The 20,723-nt window shown below is 42.8% G+C and overlaps 1 protein-coding gene across 1 annotated transcript in view; it reads left to right on the top strand.

Moving 5' to 3' along the window:
* Positions 1 to 19,879, top strand: part of PLCB3 (phospholipase C beta 3) — a 79,841-nt gene extending 59,962 nt beyond the window's left edge. The window contains exons 20-33 of the mRNA XM_075187662.1: positions 1,951 to 2,105; positions 2,215 to 2,376; positions 2,552 to 2,651; positions 7,695 to 7,799; positions 8,021 to 8,109; positions 8,521 to 8,635; positions 9,392 to 9,427; positions 10,542 to 10,746; positions 11,809 to 11,941; positions 16,833 to 16,909; positions 17,254 to 17,343; positions 17,489 to 17,546; positions 18,917 to 19,003; positions 19,129 to 19,879. Coding sequence (XP_075043763.1) covers positions 1,951 to 2,105; positions 2,215 to 2,376; positions 2,552 to 2,651; positions 7,695 to 7,799; positions 8,021 to 8,109; positions 8,521 to 8,635; positions 9,392 to 9,427; positions 10,542 to 10,746; positions 11,809 to 11,941; positions 16,833 to 16,909; positions 17,254 to 17,343; positions 17,489 to 17,546; positions 18,917 to 19,003; positions 19,129 to 19,359 — 1,643 coding nt within the window. The 3' untranslated portion in view covers positions 19,360 to 19,879. The remainder of the gene's footprint in view (positions 1 to 1,950; positions 2,106 to 2,214; positions 2,377 to 2,551; positions 2,652 to 7,694; positions 7,800 to 8,020; positions 8,110 to 8,520; positions 8,636 to 9,391; positions 9,428 to 10,541; positions 10,747 to 11,808; positions 11,942 to 16,832; positions 16,910 to 17,253; positions 17,344 to 17,488; positions 17,547 to 18,916; positions 19,004 to 19,128) is intronic.
* The last annotated feature ends 844 nt before the right edge of the window (positions 19,880 to 20,723 follow it).

Below are 20,723 nucleotides of genomic sequence, written 5' to 3'. Positions count from 1 at the left end.
GACTTGGATTTCACCTCTAGGTGAAAATCTGGGGCAAATAGAAAACTAAAGACTGTGCTTTATATATGAACAGGAGCTAAATGGATTGTTTAATATTCTGAAATATTACTATTTTGCTGTAGTGTAGTTACATTCCTACACTCTGGTACCAGCTCTCCGCTCTTTTTGGTTGCTCCCCTCTTCTCTCTTTTTCATAATTAGGTTTTTATTTCTGTTTATTTACATGGTGATACAGTACACCACTCGGAAGCTAATAGATTAGAGTAATAATAATGTGCGCTCACTTGTAGAACCTTGCCGGGTATCATGGAGTCAGGAGAGCTGCTTGGTTATTACAGATCTGCTGACCCATGAAATTGTTTCCATGAAGGCTGGGCGCAGGAGGCTGAGTCTTGTGCAGTGTTCGTGCCTCAGCGGCAATAAATATGGAGAAACCCATTTTGCAAAAAAAAAAGCATATCTGCCAGGCAACACAGACAATAAAAAATAAGTGATGATGATATTATAACGGTCACATCACAAACGTATAAGTTACCTCTGATCATGAAGGGGATAAAGACCCTTAAAGTAGAGCGCAGTAAGCCTTCAAAAAGCTCTGTGTCAGGAATGTAGGAGCAGAAGTCTATTACAACAATTATTATTTATTTTGAATGATGCATAAAAGTTCTTGGTGGCACAGTGATTAGAATTGCGGCCTCACAGTGCTGGGACCATGAGATCTACTATGACCTGAGCACTATCTGTGTGTAGTTTGTATGTTCTATGCATGTTCACGTGGGTTTCCTCCCACCGTCCAAAAACATACCTGTAGTTATGATAAAATTGTGTATGTATGTATGTATGTAGCTGTGTGTATGTATGTATATATCTGTGTGTATGTATGTATGTATGTATGTATGTATATATGTATGTATGTGTGTGTGTATTTTACAGAATTTAGGCTGTAAGCTCCACTGGGCAGGAACTAATTCAACATTCTCTGTAAGGTGCTGTGTAATATGTTGGCAATATATAAAGGATAGTAATAACAACAATATTTAGCAAAAAATAATTACATTTAACAGAGATGCAAATTATTATTCTTTGGTTATGCAAAGTACACTATAAGCCAAAAGTCAAAAGCATCCTGGTTGGATACAGTGTGGAAAGGGCAGGAGGATGATCAGGCTGCTCCAGAGGGATGCTGTACAGGACTCAAACCCAGTCCTCAAGAACTACCAACTCGTCATGTTTTCAGGATGTCTCTCTGTAGAAACAGATGGGATAATTACTGACCAGGCCAATTAAATTAACTCACCTGTGTGTAATTAAAGAAATCCTTTGTAGAATTTATTGTTTCAAGGAAAACAACATTTTGGGGACTAAAACAACTGCCACAATTGCCTCGATCTAGAGACAACCCTGACCATTAGCGATATCTGGGAGTTGGGAACAAGAAACATTGTTCTAGAATGAGGGGGATAAGTGGGAAGTATGGGCAGCAAGGTGGCTTAGTGGTTAGCACTTCTGCTTCACAGCACTGGGGTCATGAGTTCGATTCCCGAACATGACCTTATCTATGTGGAGTCTGTATGTTCTCCCTGTGTTTGCGTGGATATCCTCTGGGTGCTCTGGTTTCCTCCCACACTTCGAAAACATACTGGTAGGTTAGCTCGATGCTATCAAATTGCCGTGTGTGTGTGTGTGTGTGTTAGGGAATTCAGACTGTAAGCTCTATTGGGATAGGGACTGATATGAGTGCTCTCTGTACAGAGCTGCAGAAATAAATGATGATGATGAAGCAGGTGCACTACATTGAAAGCATGTTGCCACTCACATGTACATAAAAAAAATGCTCTTAATTTGGAGAAACCACTTGTCCTATTTGTTATTGTAGATCTTCGATTGTGAGTTGTTAAACATGTCACTAACAGTTATTCCATGTGTAAATGTCCTGCTTGTGTCCCTTAGACCTTGCGATGCAGTTAAATATGGGTATATTTGAGTATAACCGACGCAGCGGTTACCTCCTAAAGCCAGAATTCATGCGCCGGACAGACAAACCTTTTGATCCTTTTACAGAAAACTTAGTTGATGGGATTGTGGCAAATACAGTGAAAATCAAGGTAAGAGAGTAACCGATAATAGTAAAAGTGGGAAGGAGCAAATGTCAACTTTACAATTATAGTCTTTTCCCAAATTGATTGTTTCTTCATGTTATTTTACGGTTTCCAGATTATCTCAGGGCAGTTCCTGTCTGATAAACGTGTTGGAATATATGTAGAGGTTGATATGTTTGGTTTGCCTGTTGACACCAAGAGGAAGTTTCGGACAAAGACTTCCCAGGGAAACTCCTTTAACCCTGTGTGGGATGAGGAGCCATTTATATTCCATAAGGTGTGGACATTTTTTGTCTTTTTTTCTTTTCTTTTTTTTGTACTTATTCTCTTCTCACTTTTTCTCTGCTTTTCTATATAACTTCCCCTCTAACTCTCTCTTCCTAACAGTCTATACTTCATTTTGCCTTTAGATCCTGCTCTCTAGTAATGTTCTCAACACGTTTTTCCTCTAGGTGGTGCTCCCCACTCTTGCATCTCTTCGCATTGCTGTATTTGAAGAAGGTGGAAAATTTGTTGGTCACAGAATTCTTCCAGTGTCTGCAATACGACCAGGTGAGGCAGGAGGGAGGGTGGGTCATAGCTGAACGTAATTTTAGTAGGTGTCATCTTTTTCAGTGAGCAGCCTAGGACCTGGATGTTTTGTTATAGGGCCCATAAGATATAATAATCAGAAGAAAGCACAGTGTGATTGTATAACAGTCCTGCTGCTCCCTCTAGGTTACTACAACAACAGCAGCCGTGGACCTATCCCTGTCATTAGCTCCTCTTTTTCCCCACGCTATCCTTCCAGCCACAATGTTATGCAGGTCACTGCGGAAGAAGTACGAGGCTAGCAGGAAGTACTGGTCCATGACTGTCAGTCCATGACTGCTATTGTAGTGGCTCATATAATGGCTGCCCTGTTAACAACATGGTGCAGGCTGCTTCCTCAGCAGCAGATGTGGCCACATCTTAAAAGTTATAAGAGGTACTATCGGTGGTATTACACCCCAGACAAGCTGTCCAGAATGTATCCCACAGCCAGGCTGAGCTGTTGGCATGAATGTGGCCAGAGGGATACGATGATACATATCTGGTGGATCTGCCCCCATATAGTTCCTTTCTGGAGCATGGTTCTTGTGCTTATGAATTCAATGTCAGAACAACAGGTTGATAAGGACCCCTGGTCATTCTTTCTCTCTCGCCTCATACCTGATGAGAGCGCCCCTTCAAACAAGCTTATCTCTCATATACTGGGGGCCGCTAAATCTCTAATAGCCAAGCATTGGAAAGACCCTAACCCTTCGTCTATGCAGAAACTATGGAATTGAATGTCGCAAGCATGGAGTGTATTACATACTAGGGCAGCACGGTGGCGCAGTGGTTAGCACTTCTGCCTTACAGCATTGGGGTCATGAGTTCAATTCCCGACCATGGCCTTATCTGTGAGGAGATTGTATGTTCTCCCCGTGTTTGCGTGGGTTTCCTCCGGGTGCTCCAGTTTCCTCCCACACTCCAAAAACATACTAGTAGGTTAATTGGCTGCTAATAAATAAATTGACCCTAGTCTGTGTCTGTGTCTGTGTGTATGTTAGGGAATTTAGACTGTAAGCTCCAATGGAGCAGGGACTGATGTGAATGAGTTCTCTGTACAGCGCTGCGAAATAAGTGGCGCTATATAAATAAATGGTGATGATGATGATCACATAAATTCGACAATGTATGGGACCCTGTGGTATTTACAAGCAAGCCGTAGCTGTCTATCCACCTCAGCTCATCCTTCCGTAATTGGAACATAATCTTTGGGCCGCCTTCGGATCCCCCGGGCTGGGTGCAGTGCACCATGGGTAAGAATTTTCTCGGGCCCCCAGATGTTATATGTAGTATTCTAAGAAGAAATATTTTGTGATACTGTTAGTACCTTTCCTACTCCCCCCCCCACCCCCATTTCTTCATCTCCCCTTCTCCCCTAACCCTTCTCACCCCACCCACCTCCCATTGATATACCACATAAAAATATAAAAATCAGAGGAAACGTATTGTATAGTTATATATTGTTATTTAGCTTTTTACTGCTTACCATCCTGTTTGTACTTTACATGCTGTTTCCTTTTTAAATAAAGAATTAAAAAAAAAATTAAAGAAAAAGTGATAGGAGGTCACTTACTGGACAGTTGGAAGCCACAGCATACAATCTTGTGAGACTGGGGGCAGAGTGTGGAGCTTGGGGCATAACTAGACATCTGTGGGCCCTAAAGAATTTTTTTTTAAGAGTCCTTGTCTTAATGAAGCAGATAATTCCACAGCTTCTCCAGCTAACTAAAGCCACCTGTATTGATCAGTCTGTGACTGCTTTTATTGTGATTATTATTGTTCAGAGAATATGTAATAATTGGATTATCATCCAATGATTACATTAGCATTATCATTGGAGCTTACATTCTAAGTCCCTACCACTCTAGGATGGATGCTTGGACAATTGCCACTTGCAGTTACGAGTTGAGTCAGTCTCGTCAAAATGATCCTGCAGCCAAAGTTTATATATGTCCTGCAGCAGGCACCAGTTTATATACCACAATCTATCTATAGAAGTTTACATTTTGTCCCTTGTGTGGGCGGACAAGTGGGCTCACATTAGGTTTACCACCTTATGTAGATCTAGAACAGGAGGACTTGCTCTCCCGAATCTTCGGTTGTATTATTATGCTTTATAGTTGGCCTATATAAAATTGTGGTTGATGTCTCTGGATTGTACTGACCTTCATGGTTATCTGATTAATGAGATCCATGCACTCCCGGGTACAAGTTCTTCTGGCTGGAAGGCGAACTGTTCAGGATCCTACTTTGGTGTCCCAGGCAGTTAAAGTGTGACCTCTTTCGGTCAAACTCAGTGCTCAGTCTGGGTATGACCTGGGCACTGCCCTTTGGTTCAATACTCACTTGGGTGAGTTGGCACATTTGGATTGGGCAGTCGCTTGGTGTAAATATGGAGCCTACAGTCTTGTATGAGAGTGCTTTATGGTGTTCTCAGAGGATATTTTTACAGATATTTACAAGTCAGGCATGCTCTTGATTCACAGTTTCATGGACTGTTCCCTAGCTCCTTGATAACCCTCTAAGATTAATGTTGATGACACTTGGCCCTAGACTCCATATCTCGTCCATTTATAACATTCTTTTAGAGGGGCTGTGTGTTAATGGCCACTTGGGAATGAAAATCACTTGGGAAACTGATTTGGGCTAGTGACAAAGACTGGGATAAGATACTTAAGAGTGCATATAAGGTCATTGCATCTGTGAAATTTAGGCAGAGTTTTCATCTTGCATAGGGCCTATTTGACTCATCTACAGCTCTCTAAGTTTAGTGGGAGACAAGCACTAGCCTGTCCAAAATGTTAGAGTTAGCAGGGTACCTTCTGGCATCTTCTCTGGGACTGTCCCGTGGGGTCTTGATTTTGGGGTGAAGTTATGCATATTACAATTGTGAATGGGTGTGCCACCATTAGTCCTAGAGTGTGCCTCTTCAGTCTCAATCTGGCTGGCAAAATGCACAAACTTATTAGACAACTACGATCTACCGCGTTCATGTTGGGCGAAGTCCTTATTGATAGGAAGGGGGTGGCGTCTGAGCGGCCAACTGTATTTGGGTTAGCCTGGTAATCATACTCTTGGACCTGAAAGATTCAAGTATGTGAGATGGAATTTGGTGGATAAATGTTAAAATTTTTTAATAAATTTGGTAATGGTGAAGAATATCTACCTTTGTCCAAGAGCAGTTGCTTGAATTGGATTGCTTGTCATGATATGTAATGGGCAGGCACCCAGCCCCTCTTCATGTGTCTTTTTTCTTGTAGTTCTCAAATGTTTGCATTCTTTATTTTATTGTATATATTTTCTTTTGTTTACACAGTTTGTTTGGGTTGTTATTTCTGCAAATTTGCAGCTATGCAGGTACTCTATTCCTTGTTTGTACAGGACACCTGTGGTTTTTTTTTTCCTCAGTAATATTATTGTACAGAGTTGGAAAAACTCAATAACCTTTTTTGATTGAAAAAAAAATCCTACCACTCACACACTTGTGAGGCCATGTTGCAGCTGCACCCCTGCTAGTACAGTAGTTCCACCCCTGGGCATACTGTATTAGTGGTATGACACTACCCAGCAGTAAGTAGTTCCAGGCTCCTTTACCAACGCCTTGAACTGCTTACTGCTGGTGACTGGGACTGGTTCCTCCTGAACGCTTTGGATCAGAACCGCAGGGTAGCAAGCAGAGGGATGACTCAGGACATCAGGTTAGACACCGGACAGCTGGGTGATGAATTGTAGTGTTAGCTCTTATCTGTCGGTCATATGAATTCCACAGGATTAGGCGTCTTGCAGGAATAAAACAGGATCCTCTTTAAGAAGAGTAGCGTTTGTTGCTCATTAATAGCTTGTTAAACAGCTGTCACATACCACTACCACTAAAAGGTAATGATGATGCACACAAGATAGATAGATAGAACAATATGTGCTTTCTATAGAGCGCCAGACGCAATTTCTGCCCCTGCCATAAATTCAAATAACAACTAGAAATACTAGACCAATCCTAGCTGGTGATATGAGCAGGGTGTCAATCTGAGCCAACCAATCAGACTGGGCCAATGGACTTTCTGCTCATATATAGTTCATTTCTCCCCTGATTATCATGAGGACGACCTCCCCTGTAGCAAACAGGAAGGGTTTTAGCACAGTGATGCCAACCATTAAAATGTAAAATCAGAGTGTAGGTCTGGGGACTGAGAACAATGGGGTCTCCAAAATTGGGATTTAAATACAATTTACAGTATTTTGTCAGGATAGCTACATATGCTTATACAGGTGTGGTTTAACATTGTTCTTTAATCTACTAGCCTTGCTTTACCGGATGTCTCCCTGTGGTTTATTGCTCAGTACTTTCAACAAAAGAATGTGGTTGTCAATTAACATGTCATATCCTTTGTCACAGAATCACACAAACAAGCTCCACATCAGAAATGTCAGTACCTTGGTACATTTTCTGCTTTTACAATAACATACACAAGACACACTGCGCCCTCACTAGGAATACATTTATAGTGATTTCTCCTATTTATATGTGAAGGAATAGTTCTAAAGCCGCACTTAGGTTCAAAGAACTACGTCAAGAGGGTTGTGTTATTAGTATATGTTTGTAAGGCGCCACAGTGTTCCGACGTGACAGACAGTTGGTAAAACAGGACATACATAAAACAGGGACATACAAGGTAAACAAAATAAACGCAGACATGAAAACAAAGGGCATGGAGGACCCTGCTCATTAGAGATCTTACAGTCTAATTGGAAGAGGGGCACATCTGAAACAAGAGGAGTGAGTATGGCTCAGAGTGGAGATTAAGGAGGTGGGAGTAGTATAAATCTGGATTTTCAGAGAGTGTTTAAAGAGTTGCAATTAGGAGACTTATACCAATGGAAAGTGTGCAAGGTCTACAAGGTGAGGATTTAAAAATGATTGATGTTTTTAGCTGGTGTTTTGGGAGCAATGGAGATAACACGTTAGATAATAATGATCAGACTTTCTTTGTTTTTCACAATATATATCTTGATATCTCCTATCAGGTTATCACTACATCTGTCTCAGGAATGAGATTAATCAGCCTGTATGTCTCCCGGCTCTACTTGTGTACACTGAAGCAAATGATTATATTCCCGATGACCACCAAGGTGAGTGATTATAGCTCTTACCTTATTTTCTTACTCTATCTTCTCCTCTTTCTGACTGTTGTATAAACAATACGTGTCCTTTCATCTTTATCATACTATCACTTCCAACTCGTTACTATCAGCCCGCGCTACATTTGTGTCTCATCTGATTGCTGACATTGTATCATTGTTGGTTATTTCTTGTGCCCTGTAATGATGACCACTAACTTCATCCTCCCCAGAGTACATCAGAGCTCTGATTAACCCCATCCAACATGTCAGTCTGGATGAGAGGGCAAAGAAACTCGTGGCTCTAATTGGAGACAGTGAGGTATAGCACGCCGAGATTTACACAAGACCGACATAATCATATGACAAATGGGTTAAATCTAAGTACAACTCCTAACATTAGTTATTTCTGATCATAATTCTACTTACACACCTTCTTACAAAATGCCATATGCAAATCTGATTGTGTTCTACACACTACACCAGCAAGTATCACAATGTTACACAAAAACTGTACCCATTTCACACATTGCTCAGGCTGTTCTGAGCTACATCATTTTCTGCCATCTAATGCTGAGGATTGTAGATAAGCTTGGGGGGGGAGGGGGGCAGAGTGTCCAGCCTTACTGCAGGGAAACACTGCATTTCTCTCATATACATTCCAGAGGTAACACACATTTTATCCTTAGTCTGCATTGTCATTGGCTAAAGTTTACTTCTCCTGTATCCACAGCAGCCCAATAACGCAGAGAAACCGAAAGAGACAAAGAAGCCAGAAATATCCTTTGCCTCTCCGCAGATACCTGCTGGGACCAAGAAGCTATCTATTGCCCCAGTGTCACCACCTGGTATGCCATGTGTGTGTGTGAGTGATAGGAGAGCAGGACACTGCTGCCACCATGTCTGCCATCCATACCCAGCACAACTGCTTTCATAAAAAGGATGCCCAATAAATTGCATCTGCATAGTAACCTTTCATATAGTGTTTTCTATCGCCTTTAACTCCCCCTACTGGCCATATTCCTGCAATTTAACTAAAAACCAGTTATCTGCAAATTATTGATAGAAGTAAAGGATATAGTCCATGAACGAGGGTCTTTCATGCTTTGGATGATGCAAACTTGTTTGATGGTATGTTCAGACCTTGCAGCAAAAAATTAATAAATGCCTTAGTGATAGGTGGTATTACTAGTAGTCCTGTATGTTGTACATTTCCACTCCTTGCATTTTATGGTATAGTTTGGTGGAGGCAGTCAGTGTAACTGTACTCTTACACAAGGTCTATATATGTGTGTATGTGTGTATGTATGTATATATGTGTGTATGTATGTATGTATGTATGTATGTATGTATGTATGTGTGTATGTATGTATATATGTGTGTATGTATGTATGTATATATGTGTGTATGTATGTGTGTGTGTATGTATGTATGTATGTGTGTATGTATGTATGTATGTGTGTATGTATGTATGTATGTGTGTATGTATGTGTGTATGTATGTATGTATGTGTGTATGTATGTATGTATGTATGTATGGAGTAATCATATGGAACTATGATTTTAAATGTACATATTTATAATGTTAAATCTGTCTTTCCTCAGTTCACCGGGACGACCTCATAGCAAGTATACTAACAGGTAATGTGAGTTACTATCTGTATCAGCACGTAGATCTGCCTTTATGTAGATATTGTTGCTACAACTTCATCATCATCAGCAACACTTATTTATAGAACACCAGAAATTTCTGTAGTGCTTTACAATTGGGGACAAATACTGGGTAAAACAGACAGAGGTAAGCAAACCCTGTTCACAAGCTTACAATCTATAGGTGTGGATGTTACTTTGATACGTACCACCTACCTAAACATTACTGTAGACAAAGTTCACCCCTTCATGGCAATGATATTCCCCAATGGCAGTGACCTCTTTCAGCAGGATAATGCCCCCTGCAGCACCACAAAAATTGTTCAGGAATGGTTTGAGGAACATGACAGAGTTCAAGGTGTTGACCTGACCTCTAAATTCCCCAGATCTCAGTCCTAATTATCCAGCTAAGTTTTATATTTATTTTATATTTTATATTAGGGAGGAAGAAAAATATCAATTTCTTATGTTTGAACACCTTACATGAAGGTAGTTGCTTATATTTCAATAAGGCACATGATATGCCCTGAAAAACGCTTGAATGCAGTTTATAACCGTAACTTTGCCAATTATAACATTACAAACCAGAAAGTCCACTACAACCTCTCCAAAATATAAATGTAAAAAAGTGTCCTTTTTCTTGAAACATACAACTGGTAAATGTTGTATAAAAACATAAGCTTTATGATTTTACCTAGCTGAAATAAAATACCATAGCCTACTCAAAGTATAATAAGAAGGAAGTCTTCAACTTGGCATCAACACTACAATTACACTAACCACTACACTACAGAAACACCAACTAAGCAGGAAACGTAAACAGAAAGCTGCTGTACAAAGGTTATAAAATAAATAAATAAATATATCCACACCCACAGTGACTATGGGATGACCTCTTTCAAGGTAAGCGGCAGAAATTGCTTTTGCAGGACTTGAACAATGAGAATGCCTACTCTTCTCTACATATAAATCACATAAAAACACCATAGACAAAACTGAATTGACAAAGTTTTCAGATATTGAGATAAAATCACCCAATAAAAAGGCTGTTTGCTTAGCATCTTAATGTGACATCCAACAAGAATGTTCTTTTTATAAAACTCAGATGTGCCAGCCCCATCCCTGGAAGAACTAAAATTACAGAAAAGCTTTGTGAAGTTGCTTTGCCGACAGTACAGAGAATTGCGCCACATGCACCGCAAACACCTGCGCAAGGTGTCATCTCTCTGCAAAGAGCAGAACAGCCGAGTCATACAGCTGCAGAGCATCCGGAGGAAGAGGTTTGGTAAAAACACTAAAGAGGGACAAGAGTGAGTACCAGTAATAACAGTGTAAATGTTTTGCTCCCTGGTATTGTGTCATACTGAATTAATAATCTTAGGGGCATATTCAATTGTCGGCGGAAACGCCGAAATTCTCTCGCTCCGCGCACTATTACCGTTGCCGTAATAGTGAGCATAAAAATCCGTTATTACGGTAGTTTTCTCGCTGGATTTCAGCTCGCAGCTCCCTGAGCTTACTATTACTGTAATAATGGTAATAGTTTGAACGCGGCGGGGGATTCAAAGAATTGAATATGCCCCTTAATGTCAGTTTTCAGTTTACCATCAATATGAACATGTGATGTACCTATTACATAACTGAGGATTAAATCCTTAAGTATTTGTTTTTGTGAGGCAATGCTGCTTTATAGCAGGGGGTATAGATACAGTTTCAGCAAGGTTTCTACTTTGTTTTTATTACAGTTGGGTTTTTTAGCTCCATTTTAGCACAAGCTACAAGCCATTGTTTCATATCTTGAACAACCTAAATGAAGGCAAATCTGGGTTTTGATAATATAAAGTAAATGATTGTAATTTTTCCTATGGAAATTAAAATTGCAGCAGCACTTCGCATAAGTGACTTGTATTTAAAATAAGACCCCTATTCTGGATTCTGGATATTAGATTATACAGGCCCTTTCCCCTGTTATTGCTCCATATGTTACACTGATGAGTCTAATAAGATCAGAACAGCTGTATCCAAGTTAGATCTATGTAACTGCATATCTGGCTGATGTCCTATTAACCAGCATTACAGAAGGCATAGGCCATATAAAGGGCGATTTGCATATCTTCCCACAGTTCTTTCAGGAAACACTAAATCCTAATTTGTTTGCTATACAAGCCTTTTGGTTTATTTAGCAGGGACATGTGGGTTTTTCACTAGTTAGAGCTATAGTGATATTTTGATCCGGTAACAAACTTTTCAGTCTTTTTCTGTATTGTTTACAGCTGCTGTTTCATAATTATTTAGTGTAAATGTTAGATTCCTTGTCTATATATAACAAACTTCTAATAAAAGTACATTGTGTATTTGCTGTCTGGCTGCAGTTCATACTCTGAGCAGGACGAACAGCAGAGGAAGCTGATGGATCTACATGGAGAGCAGCAGAGACGCCTCCTGGAGATGAGAGAACTTCAACACGAACAAGAACGGAAAATCAAACACATCCACCTTCAGCAGGTGATTCATTACCTGTGGCTAGAGAACACCTCTGGCCTCTCTGGGTACCACTAACTCCTTGCTCAGTATCTGCTGGCCTCTCTGGGTACCACTAACTCCTTGCTCAGTATCTGCTGGCCTCACTGGGTACCACTAACTCCTTGCTCAGTATCTTCTGGCCTCTCTGGGGACCACTAAACACATTGCTCAGTATCTGCTGGCCTCTCTGGGTACCACTAACTCCTTGCTCAGTATCTGCTGGCCTCACTGGGTACCACTAAACACATTGCTCAGTATCTGCTGGCCTCACTGGGTACCACTAACTCATTGCTCAGTATCTGATGGCCTACTGGGTACCACTAACTCATTGCTCAGTATCTGCTGGCCTCTCTGGGTACCACTAACTCATTGCTCAATATCTGCTGGCCTTACTGGGTACCACTAACTCCTTGCTCAGTATCTGCTGGCCTCACTGGGTACCACTAACTTCTTGCTCAGTATCTGCTGGCCTCTCTGGGTACCACTAACTCCTTGCTCAGTATCTGCTGGCCTCACTGGGTACCACTAACTCCTTGCTCAGTATCTTCTGGCCTCTCTGGGGACCACTAAACACATTGCTCAGTATCTGCTCGCCTCTCTGGGTACCACTAACTCCTTGCTCAGTATCTGCTGGCCTCACTGGGTACCACTAAACACATTGCTCAGTATCTGCTGGCCTCACTGGGTACCACTAACTCATTGCTCAGTATCTGATGGCCTACTGGGTACCACTAACTCATTGCTCAGTATCTGCTGGCCTCTCTGGGTACCACTAACTCATTGCTCAATATCTGCTGGCCTTACTGGGTACCACTAACTCCTTGCTCAGTATCTGCTGGCCTCACTGGGTACCACTAACTCCTTGCTCAGTATCTGCTGGCCTCACTGGGTACCACTAACTCCTTGCTCAGTATCTGCTGGCCTCTCTGGGTACCACTAACTCATTGCTCAGTATCTTCTGGCCTCTCTGGGTACCACTAACTCCTTGCTCAGTATCTGCTGGCCTCACTGGGTACCACTAACTCATTGCTCGGTATCTGCTGGCCTCACTGGGTACCACTAACTCATTGCTCAGTATCTGCTGGCCTCTCTGGGGACCACTAACTCATTGCTCAGTATCTGCTGGCCTCTCTGGGGACCACTAACTCATTGCTCAGTATCTGCTGGCCTCACTGGGTACCACTAAACACATTGCTCAGTATCTGCTCGCCTCTCTGGGTACCACTAACTCCTTGCTCAGTATCTGCTGGCCTCTCTGGGTACCACTAACTCCTTGCTCAGTATCTGCTGGCCTCACTGGGTACCACTAACTCCTTGCTCAGTATCTGCTGGCCTACTGGGTATCACTAACTCATTGCTCAGTATCTGCTGGCCTCACTGGGTACCACTAACTCCTTGCTCAGTATCTTCTGGCTTCTCTGGGGACCACTAACTCATTGCTCAATATCTGCTGGCCTCACTGGGTACCACTAACTCATTGCTCAGTATCTTCTGGCCTACTGGGTACCACTAACTCATTGCTCAGTATCTGCTGGCCTCTCTGGGTACCACTAACTCATTGCTCAATATCTGCTGGCCTTACTGGGTACCACTAACTCCTTGCTCAGTATCTGCTGGCCTCACTGGGTACCACTAACTCCTTGCTCAGTATCTGCTGGCCTCACTGGGTACCACTAACTCCTTGCTCAGTATCTGCTGGCCTCTCTGGGTACCACTAACTCATTGCTCAGTATCTTCTGGCCTCTCTGGGTACCACTAACTCCTTGCTCAGTATCTGCTGGCCTCACTGGGTACCACTAACTCATTGCTCGGTATCTGCTGGCCTCACTGGGTACCACTAACTCATTGCTCAGTATCTGCTGGCCTCTCTGGGGACCACTAACTCATTGCTCAGTATCTGCTGGCCTCTCTGGGGACCACTAACTCATTGCTCAGTATCTGCTGGCCTCACTGGGTACCACTAAACACATTGCTCAGTATCTGCTCGCCTCTCTGGGTACCACTAACTCCTTGCTCAGTATCTGCTGGCCTCTCTGGGTACCACTAACTCCTTGCTCAGTATCTGCTGGCCTCACTGGGTACCACTAACTCCTTGCTCAGTATCTGCTGGCCTACTGGGTATCACTAACTCATTGCTCAGTATCTGCTGGCCTCACTGGGTACCACTAACTCCTTGCTCAGTATCTTCTGGCTTCTCTGGGGACCACTAACTCATTGCTCAATATCTGCTGGCCTCACTGGGTACCACTAACTCATTGCTCAGTATCTTCTGGCCTACTGGGTACCACTAACTCATTGCTCAGTATCTGCTGGCCTCACTGGGTACCACTAACTCCTTGCTCAGTATCTGCTGGCCTCACTGGGTACCACTAAACACATTGCTCAGTATCTGCTGGCCTCACTGGGTACCACTAAACACATTGCTCAGTATCTGCTGGCCTACTGGGTACCACTAACTCATTGCTCAGTATCTGCTGGCCTTACTGGGTACCACTAACTCATTTCTCAGTATCTGCTGGCCTCTCTGGGGACCACTAACTCATTGCTCAGTATCTGCTGGCCTCTCTGGGGACCACTAACTCATTGCTCAGTATCTTCTGGCCTCTCTGGGGACCACTAACTCATTGCTCAGTATCTGCTGGCCTCACTGGGTACCACTAACTCATTGCTCAGTATCTGCTAGGCTCTCTGGGGACCACTAACTCATTGCTCAGTATCTGCTGGCCTCTCTGGGGACCACTAACTCATTGCTCAGTATCTGCTGGCCTCTCTGGGGACCACTAACTCATTGCTCAGTATCTGCTGGCCTACTGGGTACCACTAACTCATTGCTCGGTATCTGCTGGCCTCACTGGGTACCACTAACTCATTGCTCAGTATCTGCTGGCCTTACTGGGTACCACTAACTCATTGCTCAGTATCTGCTAGGCTCTCTGGGGACCACTAACTCATTGCTCAGTATCTGCTGGCCTCTCTGGGGACCACTAACTCATTGCTCAGTATCTGCTGGCCTCTCTGGGGACCACTAACTCATTGCTCAGTATCTGCTGGCCTACTGGGTACCACTAACTCATTGCTCGGTATCTGCTGGCCTCACTGGGGACCACTAACTCATTGCTCAGTATCTGCTGGCCTACTGGGTACCACTAACTCATTGCTCAGTATCTGCTGGCCTACTGGGTACCACTAACTCATTGCTCAGTATCTGCTGGCCTCTCTGGGTATCACTAACTCATTGCTCAGTATCTGCTGGCCTACTGGGTACCACTAACTCATTGCTCAGTATCTGCTGGCCTCACTGGGTATCACTAACTCATTGCTCAGTATCTGCTGGCCTCTCTGGGGACCACTAACTCCTTGCTCAATATCTGCTAGACTCTCTGGGTATCACTAACTCATTGCTCAGTATCTGGTGGCCTCTCTGGGTATCACTAACTCATTGCTCAGTATCTGCTGGCCTACTGGGTACCACTAACTCATTGCTCAGTATCTGCTGGCCTCACTGGGTATCACTAACTCATTGCTCAGTATCTGCTGGCCTCTCTGGGGACCACTAACTCCTTGCTCAATATCTGCTAGACTCTCTGGGTATCACTAACTCATTGCTCAATATCTGCTGGCCTCACTGGGTATCACTAACTCATTGCTCAGTATCTGCTGGCCTCACTGGGTATCACTAACTCATTGCTCAGTATCTGCTGGCCTCTCTGGGGACCACTAACTCCTTGCTCAATATCTGCTAGACTCTCTGGGTATCACTAACTCATTGCTCAGTATCTGCTGGCCTACTGGGTACCATTAACTCATTGCTCAGTATCTTCTGGCCTACTGGGTACCACTAACTCATTGCTCAGTATCTGCTGGCCTCTCTGGGGACCACTAACTCATTGCTCAGTATCTGCTGGCCTACTGGGTACCACTAACTCATTGCTCAGTATCTGCTGGCCTACTGGGTACCACTAACTCATTGCTCAGTATCTGCTGGCCTCTCTGGGTACCACTAACTCATTGCTCAGTATCTGCTGGCCTCTCTGGGGACCACTAACTCATTGCTCAGTATCTTCTGGCCTCTCTGGGTATCACTAACTCATTGCTCAGTATCTGCTGGCCCCACTGGGTACCACTAACCCATTGCTCAGTATCTGCTGGCCTCTCTGGGGACCACTAACTCATTGCTCAGTATCTGCTGGCCTCTCTGGGGACCACTAACTCATTGCTCAGTATCTTCTGGCCTCTCTGGGTATCACTAACTCATTGCTCAGTATCTGCTGGCCTCTCTGGGTACCACTAACTCATTGCTCAGTATCTGCTGGCCTCTCTGGGTACCACTAACTCATTGCTCAGTATCTGCTGGCCTCTCTGGGGACCACTAACTCATTGCTCAGTATCTTCTGGCCTCTCTGGGTACCACTAACTCATTGCTCAATATCTGCTGGCCTCACTGGGTACCACTAAACACATTGCTCAGTATCTGCTGGCCTCACTGGGTACCACTAACTCATTGCTCGGTATCTGCTGGCCTCTCTGGGGACCACTAACTCATTGCTCAGTATCTTCTGGCCTCTCTGGGTATCACTAACTCATTGCTCAGTATCTGCTGGCCTCTCTGGGTACCACTAACTCATTGCTCAATATCTGCTGGCCTCACTGGGTACCACTAACTCATTGCTCAGTATCTTCTGGCCTCTCTGGGTATCACTAACTCATTGCTCAGTATCTGCTGGCCTCTCTGGGGACCACTAACTCATTGCTCAGTATCTTCTGGCCTCTCTGGGCATCACTAACTCATTGCTCAGTATCTGCTGGCCTACTGGGTACCACTAACTCATTGCTCAGTACCTAACGACAAGTGTTTCTCTTTCTCTGCCTCCAGGCCGTTCAGAAGCTCCAGGACGTGGCTCAATCCTGTCATTCTGCGCAGATCAAGAAGTTAAAGGAAATCAATGAAAAGTTAGTGATGTCACTAAACCTCTGTCCAATAGGAGAGGCCACTACTAGTGGCAGTTTGATAATTAAAAGTGGGAGTGCAAACAGTAAATAATTACAGGATTTAAAAAGACAAAGGGTGCACATTAAGTCTTAGCTGTGTTATGTCAGCACTGGGTGGTCAGGACATGTCAGTGGGTGAGTACTGCAGTGTCGGGAGAGAGATGGTGACAGTCGGTCATGATGTTGGGATGAGATCAATACTGTCTTGTTGAGTAAGATAAAGGCAGGTGTAGGAAAATAAAAATTGCCGTTTAGGAAGGGTTCAGCAGCATGGTCACCATAACTGTGCCAATGTCTCCCTGCAGAGAGAAGAAAGAACTACAGAAGATCCTAGACAGAAAAAGACATAACAGCATCACAGAGGCCAAATCACGAGAGCGGCACAAGAAAGAAGGGTCAGTGAGGGATCTTAAAAACATTTGGTCTTTCTTCACCTATCCTGCTTCTAGTTTCCATTTCTTCACCAATATCCTATTCCCCTAATAATTAACTTTGTTGTTATACTACCCCTCCCATTTAACCCATTCTGTTTCTCCACAGAGAACTTACAGAGATCAACAGACGACACATCAATGAGTCGGTGAACTTTATACGCAGTGTAAGAGGGCCTAAGACATTACATCTTTATGTGAAGAGTTTATGAATGTTCATTTATTTTGAAATGTGTATAAATTGTTGGGAAAATGTGTACTACCACACCTATATATTCTGAAGGATGCACACAGTAGAGTGTATTAGTATGTTGATCAGGTCCATTTGTAGATGTGGGACGCTGGGTAACTGTAACATGTTGCCTGGAGCTGAGGTATCATCCTCCTGGCTCATTGTCTTTGCTATGGTGTGTACCCACTCCTCTTACTCTGTGCACTGGTTTGTAGCTTGACCATGTGGCTATGTATTGTCTTTTTGACTACTAATGTTATCAGGTGCTGGATTTCAAAGTTTGAATAGTGAATGTAACTGTGCTTGAGCAACAGTTAATATTCTTTATACTATCTTTGTGCTTATTTGATTTTCCGTTACTGACTTTGTTCCTTGTGCCTACTATCTGTTTGCTATTCGGATTACCAGATACCTAGCCAGCCTCCTTCAGACGATTACTAACTGCTTGTGACAATGAACTTTGAATTGTATTCAGTCCTGGGACCTATGCTACCCGTCCTGATCTCTGGCCTGTCACTGACTACATCTAAGTCTTGTACTATTGTCATCTCATTTTTTGTACTGTCCGCTTCTGCCTAGTGTGGGTGGCCAGGTGCTACAACCTGTGTTTGACTCACAACAAAGCTCTTCTTTCAGAGGGGCCCAGTCATCTTTTAGACCGCACTTCCCACATGACTCAGCATCAAAAACTTGCAGTTCAGAGACATCACCAGTCTAACAGTAACACATTAACAATGAAAATAAATCTCCCTTTGTTTGAAACCATAACCCACTCTTACTGCCATTTATCCCTCTCCAGTGCTCTCTTGGCTTGAGCTTCTGGAGGAAATTCTAATTGGTTGTGCAAATACAGTGAAGCTTTCTAGTAATGGTAGAATGATAGTCATGAGAAAAAGCCTTTCTCATACATTTTTGTTATGCTGTTCAGCCACAGGGAATTATTCCTTTATCAATGCAGTATCCTTTGACATTATCCTAAGTTAAGCATATAGCCGGCATCATATTTATTTGTTCTAGGTGATGTGGAATATTTATTGAAAACAAAGACCGAGGTAATTCAAGGTGTCGCTTGGTGTAGATGATAACAAAACAATTAATGAAATGTAAATGACAGTATTATGTGACTACATTCATATTTATTTTTGTCAGAGGTAACTTATTCCTATGGGTGATAGAAAAAGCTTAGGACATGTGTGTACACCATCACCTTCCTGGTGTAACACACTATTTTAATTTGTCTCTTCTACCAAATTCCACTCTTGAGCCTCTCCTGGGGGTCGTTAATAGTATCCCTTTCCTTTGCAGTTAGAAGAAGCACAAAACAAGCGTCTAGAGAAGTTGCTAGCTGCTCACCAGGAGACATTGCAGAGGATAAAGGATGAGGAGCCAAAGGTCAGTGTCAAGCTCCAATCACCTTGTTTCTTCATATCTCTGCTCTAAGACCTTTGTCTTCCAGCTTCCAAGCCAGCAATCAACAGTATTCAATCTTACTACCCACCGCTCTCTCCTTCTTCTAGCTGACAACACAGTTGGACGAGGAATGCCAAGCAGAGTTCCATCAGCTTCCCCAAGAAGTGCGACGATATCTGCAAGAGGAAGGAGGCAGTTGGGGTGGAGGGAGTTCAGGGCCTCCTTCATCCACACAGAGCACCCCATCATCTATCACACGGGGTTGGGTATCACCGCTTGATGAAGGGGATCGTTTACAGACACCGGAGGACTCAAGTGATGAAGCAACTCGACTCTGACCCTCAAAAATCAAGAACTTATGTGTATATATATATATATATATATATATTCAGAAGATCACCCCTTTACAAAAAAAGGACTTCATAGCCACTGATATAGTATTCTCCACCTTTATTACCAAATCTACTATAAATTTGATATCAAACACAAATCAACGGACCACACCCAACATGAGACTTTGCATCTACAATAAATTTCTTTTAAGAATTAATAGTTCATGACACATTATCTATTTCAAAGGCTGGAAAGTCCCAAGAATACCCCACAGTACTACGTTAGCCCCCCCTGGGATTAATAAACTGTATAGTCACTAGTCTTATATGATAAGTTAAGTCTAATGAGATGATGCCCATATTCCCCTGAATGACACTGCTTGTGCAACACTATGTATGAGAGACATTGTGTGTGCGTGTGTGGTATGTTGTGTGCAAAAGTGGAATGTGTGTGTTTGTTACAGGATTCTCCCATTTTATGTATTTTTTACACACATTTTATTGCCAATAAAATGGTCAGACATTGTGTAATGGTTATTAAGATTAATTATTTTTTGGATTTATGAGCTCTTACTATGTACCAGTTGCTAATGAGGTTAGTTGGCAATACTCCATGTATACACAGTTCTCTAACTCCAATGGCTCCACCCAGTTGTGAAAGTAAACAGAGGACAGGGGCGTAACTGGGAGTCATCAGGCCCCATAGCAAAAGGGGATTGGAATTTCTGGTGAAGTGTATGTACTCACCACTCCAAAGGCTCCTAATCTGCTATACTAAATATGAGTGGGCTGCTGCATCAGCAGTAGAGCCCTGTTTGGGCATTCCGTTCCATCAGAGAGAAGCAAATTGGGGGCTTCTGAAGTGCATGGACACATGTTGCCAGAAAACTGGTGCAAGATAATTATTTTAAAAAAAAGATTTTACTTTTTTTAATGTACTGAAAAAGCAAATTCAATTGACAGGGCCGGCCATAAAACTAGAACAGAAGGTAATTTAGGCCAAACAAATTTAGAACTGAGGCACAACATATTTTAGTAATGTGGCTCATTTTTAACGCTTAGTCTGATCTAATTGGGTCTCTCCCTCTCCATACAAACACACACATTTGTACACTTCCACAATTGCTTGGTTTGTTTGCTGATTTGCCTATAATAACTGTATAAAAACAATGAATGTATGTTTTCCACTGACTTTTCTGGGCTAACTGATCTTAAGCAGCAGGCTTTCTCTTTCATCCTAAGAATGGATATAGAGTGCGGTGAAATGCGCTTGTACACTTTTAAATTTGCCTTCAAAACCTAAGCTCATCCTCCTGTATGACTCGGAAGCCTGTGGAAAACGTCAACATTTTTTAACATGGCCCAGATGA

Source organism: Mixophyes fleayi, chromosome 10, assembly GCF_038048845.1.
Source record: "Mixophyes fleayi isolate aMixFle1 chromosome 10, aMixFle1.hap1, whole genome shotgun sequence".
Classification (NCBI taxonomy): Eukaryota; Metazoa; Chordata; class Amphibia; order Anura; family Limnodynastidae; genus Mixophyes; species Mixophyes fleayi.
This window is presented reverse-complemented; position numbering and strand designations above follow the sequence as displayed.